Source organism: Crinia signifera, chromosome 7 (genome assembly GCF_055691185.1).
Source record: "Crinia signifera chromosome 7, ASM5569118v1, whole genome shotgun sequence".
In the NCBI taxonomy this organism is placed as follows: Eukaryota; Metazoa; Chordata; class Amphibia; order Anura; family Myobatrachidae; genus Crinia; species Crinia signifera.
In genome coordinates, this window is record NC_139223.1 from 180,336,485 (window position 1) to 180,354,001 (window position 17,517).

At 45.8% G+C, this 17,517-nt stretch overlaps 1 protein-coding gene across 6 annotated transcripts in view; it reads right to left on the minus strand.

The window, feature by feature from the left end:
- Window positions 1-16,402, minus strand: part of MLPH (melanophilin) — a 71,480-nt gene extending 55,078 nt beyond the window's left edge. For 4 of the 6 annotated variants that reach the window (XM_083154539.1, XM_083154541.1, XM_083154537.1 and 1 more), the window contains exons 1-2: window positions 4,822-5,159; window positions 434-655 (exon numbers count right to left, since the gene is read on the minus strand). In XM_083154539.1, the coding sequence (XP_083010665.1) occupies window positions 434-655; window positions 4,822-4,931 (332 nt within the window). In that variant the 5' untranslated portion in view covers window positions 4,932-5,159. Of the gene's footprint in view, window positions 1-433; window positions 656-4,821; window positions 5,160-16,310 lie in introns of those variants that run through there. The other 2 variants (XM_083154535.1, XM_083154540.1) reach the window with 2 other exon arrangements.
- Between the last annotated feature and the right edge of the window lie 1,115 nt (window positions 16,403-17,517).

Here is a 17,517-nt window from a genome sequence, read left to right on the forward strand (position 1 = left end):
GTACACCCTGTACCCACTACACCCTCACTACCCTGGGGTACCACAATAGCATTTATTGTTCAAACTGTAGACCTGCCCCCTACCGTTATATAGCACAGAGCGGCTGCCACCACACCGCCCCACAATGACAGCAGAGAGGATTTCCCTGGCTTGTGTGCATTAACTGACACATAAGAGGATGCCGAGAAGCTCATCTCAGTGGTAGGAAACTCCTCGGATCACACTACAGAATACGGTGCAGGTCACTGTTTTTGGAAGCAACGTTCCCATAAATAATGGTCCTCAATAAAATCCACGGAGGGTATCAAAGTTAGATCGAACCTAACAACTGTATATCATCACATATACAATACATATTAATATCAGTAACCAAGATACCATAATCATCCATATAATAGTATGATACAGGAGCAGTCGGAGAGCTGACACCCACCTGGTGGCACGACAGGTGTCACACACCCAGCAGCCCTCCTTTTTGTTGTAGCGGCTGCAGTTCTTGCAGACAAAGAACTGGCAATCCTTGCACTGGCGCTTGCTGTTCAGTAGGAACTGGAAGGGCTGCAGGCAGTGGATGCAGAGGGTGCTGTTCACATGCCTCTGATTGGCCAGGAGCTCTCTCTTACTGCTCTCCTTTTCCACCTTTTCCTTCAGATCCCTGCAAAATAGAAAATATACTAGAATGCATTAAAGGGCTTTTGGAGCAGTTTAAGGGCGGGATGTACTAAAGGGAAAATGCGGTAAAACCCCCGTTTTACCGCATTTTCCTATGTACTATTACCCGGCCGCACAGATTTCGCCGGCTAGGATATATACATTATAGAAGCCTAAGGGCTTCTTTTCACCGCCCACCGCCTCGCCGCAACCCTGCCGCCTCGCCGACCCCCCTTTCCTACTCCCTTGGGCTTACCTTCTTGACCCCAGAAGGTAAGCCCTTCCTCCCCCTAGCAACACAGCTGGACATCCTTACGGCTGCAGGGGGGAGGAGGCGGCTCCGGGGACAGCTAAGCAGGCAGTTCAGGCGGCAGGGAAGAGACGGAGCCCCCCGCACACCACAGTACAGGTATCGCGGGAGGTCTCCGTTACTGCACCCTTGGGCTTACCTTCTTGACCCCAGAAGGTAAGCCCTTCCTCCCCCTAGCAACACAGCTGGACATCCTTACGGCTGCAGGGGGGAGGAGGCGGCTCCAGGGACAGCGTGAAGGCAGTTCAGGCGGCAGGGAGGAGACGGAGCCCCCCGCACACCACAGTACAGGTATCGCGGGAGGTCTCCGTTACCGCACTGCAATGCCAGCCACATATGTTAGTACATATGCACTGGCATCGCGGCGGGCGGGCAGCGAAGGCGGCAATGTATATTAATACATCCCGTCCTAAGTCACCAGATCGCATTTCCCATACTTATAGGGAAATGTGATCTTACCAAAGTGAAAAGAACAACAGTTAGCTACGGCTGGTGAATCACTGGGCTCAATCAGCAGTAGGGTGGACGATCGTGGGATCGGGATCGGCGGAATAAAAAAGCAGGTATGTCATGGCCGATTTCGGGGAATGTATCTGCCTCCAAGCTGCGAACATGAACTTGGATAAGCATGCATACTGCGGCCCTTTCACAGGTGCAGTATATCAGATCTGAATCAGGCACAAGGTCTGTTATATTATTTGCAAAGAATTGATTCATCCGAGTTTGTTGATACCTATTTTTTCTACCACTGTCGAAATGAATTAAATTTCCTTTTAAATTTGTATTTTACTTAACCTGACAAAATATAATGTACTTACAGTATGTAAGAGAACAATGGGGGTCATTTTGGTTCACTCCTTCTGGCAAATTCCTTCTTAGACAAAACCATGTGCACTGCAGGTGGGGCAGATGTAACATGTGCAGAGAGAATTAGATTTGGGTGGGGTGAGATCTATATTGCAGTGTAAAAATAAAGCAGTCAGTATTTACCCTGCACAGAAACAAAATAACTCACCCAAATCTAATTCTCTCTGCACATGTTACATCTGCCCCCCTGCAGTGGACATGGTTTTGTCCATCTGAGAAGGAATTTGCCAGAAGGAGTGAACCAGAATAAGGCCCAATATCACTGAGAATGGAGAATCAATACATTTGAGAATTTGTGTGACACATCAATGTTAATGATAATGACCACAGTTAACTATTTGAAATCAATGAATCTCGTGTATTAAAATCCCAGGCAAATCTTAGCAAAATTACACCTCAACACATTTCCTATACACACAGGGCCTTATTCCAGTTCACTCTTTCTGACAAAATTCTTCTTAAATGGACAAAACCCAGGTGCACTGCAGGTGGGGTAGATGTTACTTGTGCAGAGAGAGTTAGATTTGGGTGGGGTTTTACTTCAAAGTGAGATCTATATTGTAGTGTAAAAATAAAGCAGCCAGTATTTACCCTGCACAGAAACAAAATAACTCACCCAAAGCTAATTCTCTCTGCACAAGTAACATCTACACCCCCGCAGTGCACATGGTTTTGTCCATCTAAGAAGGATTTTATCAGAAGGAGTGAACTCGAATAAGGCCCACAGAGAGGTGCATTTTCTAAAGCTTCTATGGGGCCCATTTATCATATCATATTTGTAGATAATTCCCCGAAAACATCAGTTTTTGGGTCTTAGCTGCAAATATTAATTATCCCTCTGAATGTATGTAGGAGAGTCCGTAGCAGGAATCTCTAATACCTGCTGCGATCCCTCCTGCTCCCCTCGCGGCCGCAGCCCCCATAGGTAGATGGGGGATGTGATGCTGCCCGATGTATCAACATCAGGCAGCATCGCAGTGGGTTCCTGGGCTACCACCATTCTGAGATGATGACCTATGTGCTACAGATCGCACTACCGGCGGGGCAGCTCTAACCGCACATGTGCAGACTTCTCCCCCCGGCACCCGGTGAAGCAGAGCATAGGCCTGGGCTCCCCTATCCCTGTATCTGCAGAGTAATACATTCACCCGAATGGAGCGCATATTGCAATGCCATCCTGGGCTGTAAATGCCGGCCAGGTGTTATCGTATATGCGATCCAATAATAAATAGGACCTCTCAAATTAAACAAAAGGTGATGAAAAAATAATTCTATAATTTCCCAGGATGCGATATGTCGATATAAAAACCCCAAAAATCGGACTTTTTGTCCACATTTTAAATATCGGCATTTTGACCATTTCAGCATAATGAATGTAAAAATGTTGAACATGTCGGCATTTTGATTGTCTACTTATGCTTGTCGGTATTTTGAGCTGCCTGGGAACACAGTGAAGCGCTGGAACTGCCTTCTAGGCATCATTAGGGTGAATCACTCGGCTCTGTCTGTACAGATCTAGGGCTGTTTGCTTTTGGGGTTTGAGCAAGGCGGAGCAGGCACAATGTTTGGCTAGTAGGATGCGTTCTCGGGTAAGGAATGTCTTCGGTATTTACCATTCTGTTCCTCTATAACATAATCCACTTATTATTCACACTCTTTGCTTTGTGTCATTGTACAAAGTGTTTGTTGCAGATTTGATTATATTTTGTAATGTGCGATAACTTCAGAGGTTCCCAAGTTACCCATTATAAGGCAGGCACATATAAAGTACGCACGCGGCCTTCCTGTACCCAACGTGACACAGATGCCAATTATCTGCCATGCTGGTGTTATAGACTAATGGAGGGGGGGGGGGGGGGGTTTAGGAGAGTGGGCCCCCTAATTAGGTAACTGATGTGCTGGTGGGAGAGGGCCACTTAACAGATATGTAATCACATGCTGGAAATCTATAACTGGAGATGTTTCTTTTCTCATGTAAGTGCCGTTTTCTCAGAAGTGAAACATCAAAGCGTTATAATTTCTAGTGTTACTTTCATGTATCTTAAGAGATTATTGGAAAAGGCATCCGGTAATTGTATCATTGCATATACTATATTATATAATCCATGCCGTCACATGATGTCAGCGGCCACCCTGAATTTGGCGATCTGTGGCCATCGGAAAAGTGTGGACTTGCTTTTCAGAGCGAAGGCTGCAGAAATCATACGATAGTCAGCAACTATCAAATGAATTCTCCTCCGTTTGGGCACATGCTTGCGACGGGATTCGGCTGCCGGGTAGGGATGGCCATCGACCATCGATAATTCTAAATCATCGATGGTTTATTGCCGATGTTAAATACTTTTTTCCATCGATGGGAGGAGAACCAGGTGGTTTCCCTCAATCCATGGCACAGCAAAACCGCTGCTTTGCTTTAGACTTTTTTTTTTTAAGTGCCAAGACACTGAGCAAAGCTCCACCACTGACACCCTTGAAGCCCCACCCCCACATTCTGATTGGCCCATGAGCCAGTCAGTCAATACAAATGGATGATCGATAGGTAAAAATATCAATGGCCATCCATCACACAGTTTCTTACTATTGATGGCTGGTTGCAGTATCATCATCAATTGCAACCATCGATGGTGACTGCACCGATGGCCATCCCTAGCGCTGGGGTGGGGGGAGGGCGGACGTAGCGAACAGGTCTAAATGTATTATGCCACTGAAATGCATAGAAAGAAATAAAAATGTGAAAAAATAATGGCTCATGCTGCACAAACCATGGCAGGACCCCACCTATGTTTCTTCTGCCACTCCCAGAAGACATCTGGTTACCACCCACAAACACCAGCTTCCTGTCAGTCAGTACTTTTCTTCTCACAATGCGAACCTGGTGCATTATATATATACAGGTATATATATATATATATATATATATATATATATATATATATATATATATATATATAGATATTCCATCCACACATTATAATACTTCGCAGACTACTCACTCAAGCCTCTCTTCCTCCTTCTTGCGCAGATTGATGTCTCTCTGGACAACGTCCCACACGTGCTTCGCTTCATCGTCGCTCAGTTTGGATAAGTCCAGCTTTCTCCCCATGGCGGCCCCTTAATTCTGCCGGGAGGATGTAAAACGCAGGGACGGGGGTCTCTGCAGTGGCAAAACCAAGAAATCAGCGCTGAGTGATAAATTAACCACTTATAAAATAAATCTAAATGAGTTCAGTAAACACACAAACTATATGGACGTTGGTGCCCCAGATCTCTGCTACAGGAACAAGAGAACTGAAGGCGCTTGTCGTCCGTCTGTCACATGGGACAGACATGGTTACAGATAACCGCGTATCCTGACCTACATGGTTTATGTAATGTCACATGATTCTTTTTTTTACTGGAGATAAGAAATGTTAAATTGACTGAAAAAAAAAAGCAAAAACAGGAAATGAGGCGTCAGAGCGTAGCGCGGGCTGATAGGGATGCTGCAAAACGCTTCTTCTGAGGGTATCTAATGGCTAATACACTGTATCATAGTGGGGGATGGGAGGCCACATCATAGTAAGAGGTTAAATGACATCGATAGACTTTTCTTCCAAGAGATGTATTACATTACTCACTGTCAGGGTCTTTTTGCTCATAAGGAGCGTGAGAGGAGCCTGTGCCCGGGCAGTCAGCTGATGGTCATACCACAGGGGGCTGACGTCTGGCGAGACCATGTGCCACTAACAGCCCCGCTCCTCTCAATGGTCTTATTGTCAGTTTAAATTATGTGTATTAAAAGCAATATGCTTTTCATGTGCTGTCCTCGTCTAACAGACCTCGAGGCCTTCATGCTGCGAAACGTGGGTGCGTTGCCCTCATCTGCGGGCTGCCTGCGGATGTGCTGTGCACAGGGGAAACAGTCTTATACAAGGGAGGAATTATGTCAGAAAGCATCATGTTTTTCCATAGGGGGATTTGTTGTAGCAAAGTTATTAAAGTTCACGTAGTTATAAAAGTCTCGCACAACGACTACGTAACTTCTCAGGGGTACGGCTCATACGGTTGACCCAACCAAGGTAGACAGTCAATAGGTCGACACCAACTGGTCGACAGGTCACATAGGTCGACACAACAAAAAAGTCGACAAGTCGAATCGATGAGCAACGCAAAGGGCAGCTCTCCCTGAACTTCCTCGTTTTTTTACGGCGAAGTCCTTCTGCTTATGCTCAGAGAAGCCGCAAGGCATGCTGGGAGGGACCTGTGTCGGATACCTCACGCAGCAGCGCTGCGAAGATAAGGCCACAAGCTTCTATCAGCAAGAGCTAACATAAGCACCCACAGCGAAGCCCCGCCGGGAGGGGCATTAGTGTATTTGAAAATGCGATAAAAACCCAGAAAACTTACTTTTTTACCGCATTTTTGTTGTAGTAAATCCCACCCACTAAAACATGTGCAAGTATTGAAAAAGTGCCGATTTCAAAACTCAGGGGTAGATTTATTAAGCTCGGTGAAGTGATAAAGTGTCTGGTTTTTATCACCGGCCAATCAGCTCTTACCTGTAATTTTTCAAACCAAGCCTGTTACTTCACAGTTAGGAGCTGATTGACCGGTGCTGAAAACCAGATCACTTTATCACTTCACCAAGCTTAATATACTGTATCTGCCCGAGTCCCTGTAATATTTACCCAAAATGTGCTTTGTATTCGCATAAATAAAGCAACTGGAGGGGCGACGATGCAGAAAACAGGGATTTTTCTCTCTGTAAGTTCTGTTGTGTTTTATGTGTCACTAAAAAACGAATCCCTGGTCAGTTTATGTGGCAGCCGCAACATTTATAGAATAATACGGCGCACTACACCTCTCAGAGCGCCTCAGTCACGCCAGCGCATCACGATTTATGGCTTATAGACAGCAGGTGTATGAGGGCTCCTCTGTACATAGAATCAGTAAGACAACGAAGAACATTAAACCCATATTCCTGTAAGAAGTTAAATGATCCTGAAACATTCCGTTCCCAGCACCTGAACAATGGAAGAGGCAAAACAACTTAGAACCTCAGGTGCTGCCATCACCTCAGTAATCTCCATAGAGTCGGGTGATGTACAGGGCAGACATCCAATCACAAACCTGAAATTCAGAATCCTAGTGACAGATCTGTAGGGAATTGTAGGGCTCCCGCAAGACTTTGGATGTCTCTCTGATCATAAAGAGGCTCAGAACAATCCGAGCGTCTGTAATCAGGAAAACTGTAGGGTCACCAGCCCCTATATGGGCCTTCACATGTGGAGGTCCAGAGCATTACAAAAAGTGTGGTAAGTGGGCTGGCTGGGTGCTCTCTACTGGGGTTGCCTGTTTACAAAGGGGTTTCTGTGCACAATGAGTGGGTGGGTGTTGACATTAAATGTTCCAAGCGCACCGCGTGCCATGCGAGGGGAAGCGGTACACATACAGGGTCCATGTCGACATAGACACCCAAAAAAAGTAAATAAAAATAATCATGTCTACTTTTTGACCCGTGGACATTTTAAATGTCGGCATTTTGACTGCGTCCGTATTTTGACCATTGGCCAATGGTGGTTGGTTTTTTTACCATCTGGATTTTGACTGTACTGTAGGTAAATCATCCGGAAACCCCTTAAGGTGCCCATACACGGTAAAATTTATTGTATACAATATTGCATCTCATCGCATTGCGTAGGTTTTGCAATGAGATGAGATGTAGTACAGTATGTGCAGCACATACCTTTTGAGCTGTGCGTTGAGATGTGTGACGGGACCGCGCATCTCATCGCACCCAGCAATTGTACCGTGTATAGGCGCCCTAAGTAGAACACTGGAAAAGTGCCACACACTTATAACAAACGGATCAATGTCACAAAAAGTTGAAAATTGTTGAGCAAAAATAAATAAATGGAGACAACAACAATCCCCTATTCACTGGCCCTGGCCCTGAGTGACTCCTTCCTCTATACACATCTCAAATAACACTATTGCGTCTGATGATCATGATGATGACGTGACTGATGGACAGGACTGGTTTGACGACCCATCGATGGACTTTTTCCTGAATGGAATCAAGAATTTGGAGCATCAGTGGGAGAAGTGGACTGAAGTCAATGGAGACTGTGTCAAAAAATAACTGCCTCACATTAGTCTGTTACAGTATTCATGGTCAGGACACCGACTTTTGGAACCACCCTCCTATCTGCAGTAACTGGTCCAGCAGAACAGTTGGTTAACCCTAAGCCAGTGGTTTTCAACCTGGGTGCACCTGCAAGTGCCCCAATACATCCCAGGGTACAGTACCTTGGGGCACTTGCAGGTGCACCCTGTGTTGGTGGTCCAGGACCAATTCAATTTATTTATGGCCAATGTAAAGCTGGGTATTTTTGGACAATTTGTTTTACTTGTGTATTTGCAGGGCGCCCACTAAGCTATTTGCTTAGTGGGCCATTCTGCCTAGTGAAATTGCATCGCAGGCACGTTTTCGTGCCGTGCAATGCGATGCAATCTCACTAGTTCATTTATTCACTGCACCCTGACCGCCGATCCCATCGCATCACACGCAAAATCGTATGCGATCGCATGCGATTTTGCGTGCGATGCGATTTAGCAAAACACCCCAGTGTACATGTCTATGTGATACAATGGGATTTAGCACCCCCCCCCCAACTATCCACGTCACCCCGTAGCGTGGCGAGTGCAGCGGGACGTGTCCTCCCGACCTTTTCATACCCCCACTATCCACATTGGCGTGGAGTTGATTGTATAAAGTGTGTCGAGCGCAGCGAGCCCGAAGTGTGGCGACTGCAGCGGGGGTCCGTGTCCCCTTGCAGGGATCGCTGCGCTTTATTAAATCAACTCCACGCCGACGTGGATAGTAGGGGTATGAAAAGATCGGGAGGACACGTAACGCTGCACTCGCCACGCTTCTGGGTGACGTTGATAGTGGGGGGGGGGGGGTGCTAAATCACATTGCATCATATAGACTGTGTACACTGGGGGTGTTCTGCTAAATCACACCGCACGCAAAATCGCATGCGATGCAATGTGATCCACGGACAGGGGTGCACTTAAAATGAACTAAGGAAAATCGCATTGCATTGCACAGCAAAATTGCATGCAATTCGATGCGATTTTCCTACGGTGCCGTACGTATGTAAATTGGGCACCCTGCAAATACACAAGTGCCCAATTTGTTGTTCAGCGGGGAATCCTAATGATAAACTGTATTTACTATTCCTATAGATAAAATATTTTTGTTAGAACTTTTTTATTGCCTGACCACTTACTACGGTTATAAAAGGGATTCACTTATTTGGGCTTGGTACAACCAGTGGCGCCAAAAGGACGGGTACGTGTTACCCAGGCCCGGGTCTGTTGGAGGGGCCCAAGTTTTGCTCCCCTCCAGTACTTTTTTTATTTAAAGAGACCTGGCCACGCCTCCTCATGTTCGCCACACCTCGTAGATTGCAATTTTTAGGAAACTGGATAGGCGCATGCACTAGTGTACGTGCAAAAAGCCATAAACTGCGGTTGCATTACTTCAGTTTAAGCAGCGGCTGGTGGGCAGTGACGGGCGGGATTGACCATTGCAAAGGCGGCGATGCAGCATTTTTATGGTCCATTGCAGGAGCTCATTTCTATGGCAACTGAGGAGTAAGTCTTGGGCTACGCACAGACTGGGAAAATCATTTGCTGGTGAGCGGGCGCCAATGGATTTGCAGCTTATCGAAGTCTTGCACAGGGTGGGATTTCACTCTGCCCGGATGGCCCTTATGTGATCGCAGGGCTCTACAAATTAGCAGCCATCAGATCAGGACTGAATTCCCCCAGTCACCCCCAGTCCGTCTGATAAGCACAAATTAACTTGCTATGAAAAAAAAAAAAACTGCCATTCCATCCCAGCACTTGATATACAGTCAGAGACTCAGTCGCACACAGATATACAATTGTAGCATATCAAAATATGCAGAGAGTGCCGCAAGTGGAAATCATGTGTTTAATATTAGGAACATCACAACAGTAACAGGATGAAGAACATCACTTTTACCACCATAATATGCAGAGCACATCACATCAAACAATACGGAGAACATCACAGTGACCACCATATAATACAGAGCACATCACAGTGACCGCCGACCAATATGGAGAACATCACAGTGACAGCCATATAATACAGAGAGCATTACAGTGACCGCCATATAATGGGATGCGGTCATTTGGTCTACTGCATTATGGTCGACAGTCATTAGGTCGAATCCATTAGGTCGACATGCTAAAAGGTCGACCTGACTCTAGGTCGACATGGGAAAAGGTCGACATGATTCTAGTTCGAACGGTCATTAGTTCGACAGGTCATTAGTTCGACAAGGTCATTAGTTCGACATTGTCTATGTCGACATTCACAAGGTCGACATGGAGTTTTTCACTGTTTTTTGAGCCAACATGTGCTGACAGGCGGTATTTCATGCCCTACCATCCACTAGGGCGTGGTGGGAGAATAAAATAGTGTGCCGAGCGTAGCGAGGCACCGTGCCCGACGCATTGCGAGCGCAGCGAGCGATGCGAGGGGATGCAGTGCACTTTAAACTGTGTCCATGTCGACTGTGTTGACATTCAGGTAAAAAAACAGTGAAAAACCCCATGTCGACCTTGTGAATGTCGACATAGACAATGTCGAACTAATGACCTTGTCGAACTAATGACCTGTCGAACTAATGACCTTTCGACCTAGAATCATGTCGACCTTTTCCCATGTCGACCTAGAGTCATGTCGACCTTTTAGCATGTCGACCTAATGGATTCGACCTAATGACTTTCGACCATAATGCAATAGACCAAATGATCCCAACCCCATATAATACAGACATCACAGTGACCACCATATAATACAGAGCACATCACAGTGACCACCATATAATACAGAGAACATCACAGTGACCACCATATAATACAGAGAACATCACAGTGACCACCATATAATACAGAGCACATCACAGTGACCTCCATACAATACAGAGAACATCACAGTGACCGCCATATAACACAGAGAACATCACAGTGACCACCATATAATACAGAGCACATCACAGTGACCGCCGACCAATATGGAGAACATCACAGTGACAGCCATATAATACAGAGAACATCACAGTGACCACCATATAATACAGAGAACATCACAGTGACCACCATATAATACAGAGAGCATTACAGTGACCGCCATATAATACAGACATCACAGTGACCACCATATAATACAGAGAACATCACAGTGACCACCATATAATACAGAGCACATCACAGTGACCGCCGACCAATATGGAGAACATCACAGTGACAGCCATATAATACAGAGAGCATTACAGTGACCGCCATATAATACAGACATCACAGTGACCACCATATAATACAGAGAACATCACAGTGACCGCCATATAATACAGAGAACATCACAGTGACCACCATATAATACAGAGAACATCACAGTGACCACCATATAATACAGATGACATCACAGTGACCATCATATAATACAGAGAACATCACAGTGACCACCATATAATACAGAGAACATCACAGTGACCACCATATAATACAGAGAACATCACAGTGACCACCATATAATACAGAGAACATCACAGTCACCATCATATAATACAGAGAACATCACAGTGACCATCATATAATACAGAGAACATCACAGTGACCACCATATAATACAGATGACATCACAGTGACCATCATATAATACAGAGGACATCACAGTGACCATCATATAATACAGAGAACATCACAGTGACCATCATATAATACAGAGGACATCACAGTGACCACCATATAATACAGAGAACATCACAGTGACCATCATATAATACAGAGAACATCACAGTGACCGCCATAAAACACAGAGAGAATTACAGTGACCGCCATATAATACAGAGAACATCACAGTGACCACCATATAATACAGAGAACATCACAGTGACCATCATATAATACAGAGAACATCACAGTGACCATCATATAATACAGAGAACATCACAGTGACCATCATATAATACAGAGAACATCACAGTGACCACCATATAATACAGAGAACATCACAGTGACCGCTATATAATACAGAGAACATCACAGTGACCACCATATAATACAGATAACATCACAGTGACCACCATATAATACAGAGAGTATTACAGTGACCACCATATAATACAGAGAACATCACAGTGACCACCATATAATACAGATAACATCACAGTGACCACCATATAATACAGATAACATCACAGTGACCATCATATAATACAGAGAACATCTTATTGAACAGCATCTAACCGCCATTTGCTTTGCTAAGCAGAATAGCAAGTTAAAGAGGACCACCCACCCTTCCCTTACCAAGGGACACTGCAGCCTGTGGGTGAGTCCTCTGGACAATGCCCAAAAAACAGGACTGTGCCACCAGGACTGTCCCAGTTGGGAGGTATGTACAGTATGCTACATGACCTGCTCACTGAATTACTGTTTGGATACTATTCAGCATTTTACATTCTCCCTTCAGTAAATATTGACCTACAAATCACAGATATAAGATCTCATTAGAGTTTCACCTTAGAAGAAGAAAGACAGGAATTGTACTTGTGCTGCTGGTCAGTACTGGAAGCCTAGGACATGCCGGGGACAAGTCTTTCCAGGGACAACTCTCTAGCACCTGGGAATTAGGGACAGCTGGAAACTCAGATCACAAGTACGGATACAGTTCACTTAGATACGGCACATATGCCCCATACACACAGGGCAGCCGATAGTGTTTCCCTCACACTACTTCTGGGCCACTGAGTGCGGACCGATTCTTACACTTTAACACAAACAAAACAATCAGTATGTCATAGAAGGGATGCAGTCAAAATCCCGACGGTCAAAATCCTGAATGGGTCAAACTACCGACAAGGACAAAATCCCGACAAGGACAAAATCCCGACAAGGACAAAATCCCGACATATAGAATGTACAGGTGAAACGGTCAACATGATTTTGTGTCGACGGGCCGCGAGGTCGACATGGGTTTTTTCACTGTTTTTTGACCCGAATGTACATTCTATATGTCGGTATTTTGACCTTGTTGGGATTTTAAATGTCGGGATTTCATACCGAATCCTCATAGAATTATTACTACACAAATCCACACTCAGCAATCAGCGCACTCACAGATACGCACACTTCATATAGAGGTGTCAGTATTCTCAGAAGTGTCAAAGCCCCATACACTTAGCCAAGGTATCGCATACGATACACCGCATGCGGTCCTTTATCATACGATGTATCGTATGCGATGCCATTCACTGCCCCAGGATACGACAAATCCTAGTGGCAGCCATGGCGAATCCAATTAGCACGGGACGGGACCACGCATTGGATCAGAATTAGATGTCATATGATATGACCCTTTTTACAGGATTCATTGGACCAATGGGTGAAATCGTTGTAAAAAGGGCCATATAGTATAATACTAGTGTATGGCATTTTTCTGAGCTTCTGGTCCACTCCAAATACATCATTTAAGTGTGCGGTATATGACTGTAGGTCGATTTCACCATGTCAGCACTAATGAACTATCGACATGATTGGAATGTAGAATGCAGACAGGACAACCCTGGTAGTCTATTGGTGACTTACCCACGGTGGTAGCGATAATTTCCTGGATTGAAAAGGACTTCCTGATGGTTTCCAGCAGAGCATGCTGGTTAATATCATAATTCTAACTCTAACCCTCCCGCTAGTGCCCAACCCTAAGCCTCCCGCTAGTGCCCAACTCTAACCCTCCCTCTAGTGCCCAACCATAAGCCTCCTGCTAGTGTTCAACCCATTACCCTCCCGCTAGTGTTCAACCCTAACCCTCCTGCTAGTGCCCAACCCTAAGCCTCCCGCTAGTGCCCAACCCATTACCCTCCCGCTAGTGCCCAAACCTAAGCCTCCCGCTAGTGCCCAACTCTAACCCTCCCGCTAGTGCCCAACCATAAGCCTCCTGCTAGTGTTCAACCCTAACCCTCCTGCTAGTGCCCAACCCTAAGCCTCCCGCTAGTGCCCAACACTAACCCTCCCACTAGTGCCCAACGCTAACCCTCCCACTACTGCCCAAACCTTACCCTCCCGCTAGTGCCCAACCATAAGCCTCCTGCTAGTGCTCAACCCTAACCGTCCACTAGTGCCCAACGCTAAACTTCCCGCTAGTAACAAACCCTAACCCTCCCACTAGTTCCCAACCCAAACCCTCACACTAGTGCCCAATACTAACCCTCCCACTAGTGCCCAACGCTAACCCTCCCGCTACTGCCCAACCCTAACCCTCTCGCTAGTGCCCAACCCAAACCCTCCCTCTAGTGCCCAACCCAAACCCTCACACTAGTTCCCAACGCTAAACCTCCCACTAGTGCCCAACGCTTTCCATCCCTCTAGTACCGAACCGTACCCCTCCCGCTAGTGCCCAACCCAAACCCTCACACTAGTGCCAAACGCTAAACCTCCCACTAGTGCCCAATGCTATCATCCCTCTAGTACTGAACCACACCCCTCCCGCTAGTGCCCAACCCAAACCCTCACACTAGTGCCAAATGCTAAACCTCCCACTAGTGCCCAATGCTATCATCCCTCTAGTACCAAACCACACCCCTCCCGCTAGTGCCCAACTCTAATCCTCTCACTAGTGCCCAATGCTATCATCCCTCTAGTACTGAACCGTACCCCTCCCGCTAGTGCCTAACTCTTATCCTCTCACTAGTGCCCAACTCTAATCCTCTCACTAGTGCCCAACGCTAAACCTCCCACTAGTGCCTAACCCTCCGCTGCCAGTCCATGTCCATATTTCTCATGTTATAATTGTCAACATTTCCACAATGTCTAAATTATAATTGTCAACATACAGTATTGACTACATTCCATTTCACCACCTGAAGACATAAGGGGAGATTTATCAAAGCTTGGAGAGGGATATAAAGTACCAGCCAATCAAATCCTGTGATTTTTTCAAACACAACCATACCTCCCAACTGTCCCGCTAAACGCGGGAACGTCCTGGTTTTTGGGAACGTTCCCGCGTCCCTCCCGCGGCCGGCATTGTCTCACTGCGGAGGGGGTCAGTTGGGAGTCCTCCCCCAATCTGACAGAATAGACACTGTGCGCATGCATACAGCGTCTATTTAGAGACTAGACCCTCACTTGCCTACGTCACGCCCTAATTTGCATAACCCACGCCCCCTTTTCGGGCGAAGCCACGCGAGTGTCCCTATTCTTGCCATGGAAAAGTTGGGAGGTATGCACAACCTGTAAACCGACAGGAGATTGGTTGGTACTTTATCTCTCCTCTCCACATCTCGTCATTAGGCCCCGTCCCCAACACACCCTGAGGGGCGGAGCTAAATGAGGCAATCTAGTCATTTTTCCCTGCCCCTTCCCGTTGTTCCAGGGAATGTCGATGAGTAATATACAATCCTCCCCGCTTCACTAGGAACCCAAGCAGGATGCGGGAGATCGCTTACTCTTCCAGGGCTGTGGGGGACTGCCCAAGAAATGAGGAGTCTTCCGCAGCTTCCAGAGATTTAACTCTTTCCAGGCTTCGGAAAAATAAACCTAATGCGCAATAAAACTACACAGCAGACACGGGGGGCTAAATTTACTAAGATGGGAGTTCTAATGAAGCCGGGATGTTGCCCATAGCAACCTATAAAATTATATCTATTATCTTTTAGAAGGTGCTAAATAAGAAGTAGAATCTGATTGGATGCTATGGTCAATTTAAATTAACCCAGGAGAGAGTAGTCAAGTCTAGGTAATCAATGTCATTATTATAAAGACAGCGGTGACACATGTAGACACTGCCGTGCCAACGCTGGAATGTGAAAGTAACGTCAATCAGAGTTCCCATTATTTATGCGGCTTAAATATAGATTCTGATTATTTATTTTAAAGGTATCAAGTTAGTAAATCAAACAAATACATAGCATCAAACGGAGTAAAAACAGTCAATCATAAAATACGGTTCTGTGTAAATGGAACTGGGAGTTTTTTTCTCTAGGGTGGCCCTTGGATTATGGGGGTCCTTGGCAAATGCACACACCGCCTTCCACTAAAAAAAATTGTTGCATAAGAAGTACTGTGTAAAAGTTACACATATTTTAAAAAAATACGCTCAAAAATAATATGAATGTGAACATATATATTTACATTAAGAAATGATGGAAAATGTGGTTAATGCAATGAGAGATTGTCTGTTCCGTTGACAATGACGTATTTCGTATGAGAATAATCCATATCACCCACTGAAATCTGGTTAGTTCCCACTAACAACGCTTCAATGAATAAATGAATATAGAAAATCAGAATTCAAGTAGGAAAAGTTCCTAAATTGCCATGACAACAAATCATCTAAATGTATTAGTTGTGAGAGGGTCTAGTATAGCAGAAGAGGGGTAACCAAAATAGAGGGGGCCGTTACCTGCTCAGTGGCTGCAGCAGAAGTGCCTGGGCTGAACTCCAGCAAACCACCAGATTGTGTGTTTTTGTGAAGGGGGGAGGCCCTGCCCTGCCTGTCACATGATCCCTGCCTTCTCTGCACCTCCCATATAGCCAGAGGCAGCTAGTGTGCCCTCATAGTCATCACATGAGCCCAGGGCTGGGCACCCTGCTGCGGGCACTGACTTTCTCTCAATGTGCAGAGCACCGCCAGCAGCAATCGGATGCAGCGCCTGCAGAGCATTCCGCAGAACATTCACACACAATTCAACTTTTGTACAAATGTGATTATGGTATCCGTGTGGCTGACAATGTCTATGTTGACAGTCGGCACCAAAACAACGACACCCACAAGGTCGACATAGGCAAAAGGGTCGACGTAGAAAAGTTGACACATAAAAAGGTTGACATAGGATTTTCACTTTTCTATGTGTGCCAATGTTGGCAGCTGAGCATGTGGACCCTCAATTATTGTACCGCACCCCCCTCACGGGGCTTCAGACCCAGTACCTCACTGTTCATAATCGGGGTACACGTTTGCTTGTGTCAACCTTTTGTCTATGTCGACATTGTGAATTGTGTATTATATGCATTGATGCAGCACAGTTCAAAATTCAAATAAGGGAGCCACAGCCACTGCCACCAACTGCCATTCCAAACGGACTCACTGGCAGTTGCTATTTCTCCCCTATTTGAATTTTTAACTGTGCTGCCGACCCACCTCTGGTGCCGCCACTGATTATATGGTGTCCTCCCACTGGCTGTCCACCCAGATACTGTCGGCCCTTTGACCGGGTACCAGTCAGGGGATGGGGGTATTAAAGCAGTTTGGACAATACAGAGGGTCTGTAATCACTCCCTCACAGTCTCCACAGTAACAGCTGTCATAGACACCCACGCGGAAAGGACCCCCCCCCCCCCACACACACACACACACAGGGATAAGCACTACAAACTCCAGAATAGCTAAGCTTGCTGTATTGAGGTTTCCTTGGCCCTGTTGTCAGAATATGGTAGAGTAGCAATGCGTGAATGCAGCCGAAGTAAAATACGCACGTTCCCACGCTGCACACTAGTATGGTAAAGTGTGAACAAGTGGTTTTGTTTTTTAAACAATGAAAAACTCAAGTCAACCTTTTTCCCATGTCGATCTTTTCATGTCGAACTATTGATAGTGTTGACATTTAGGT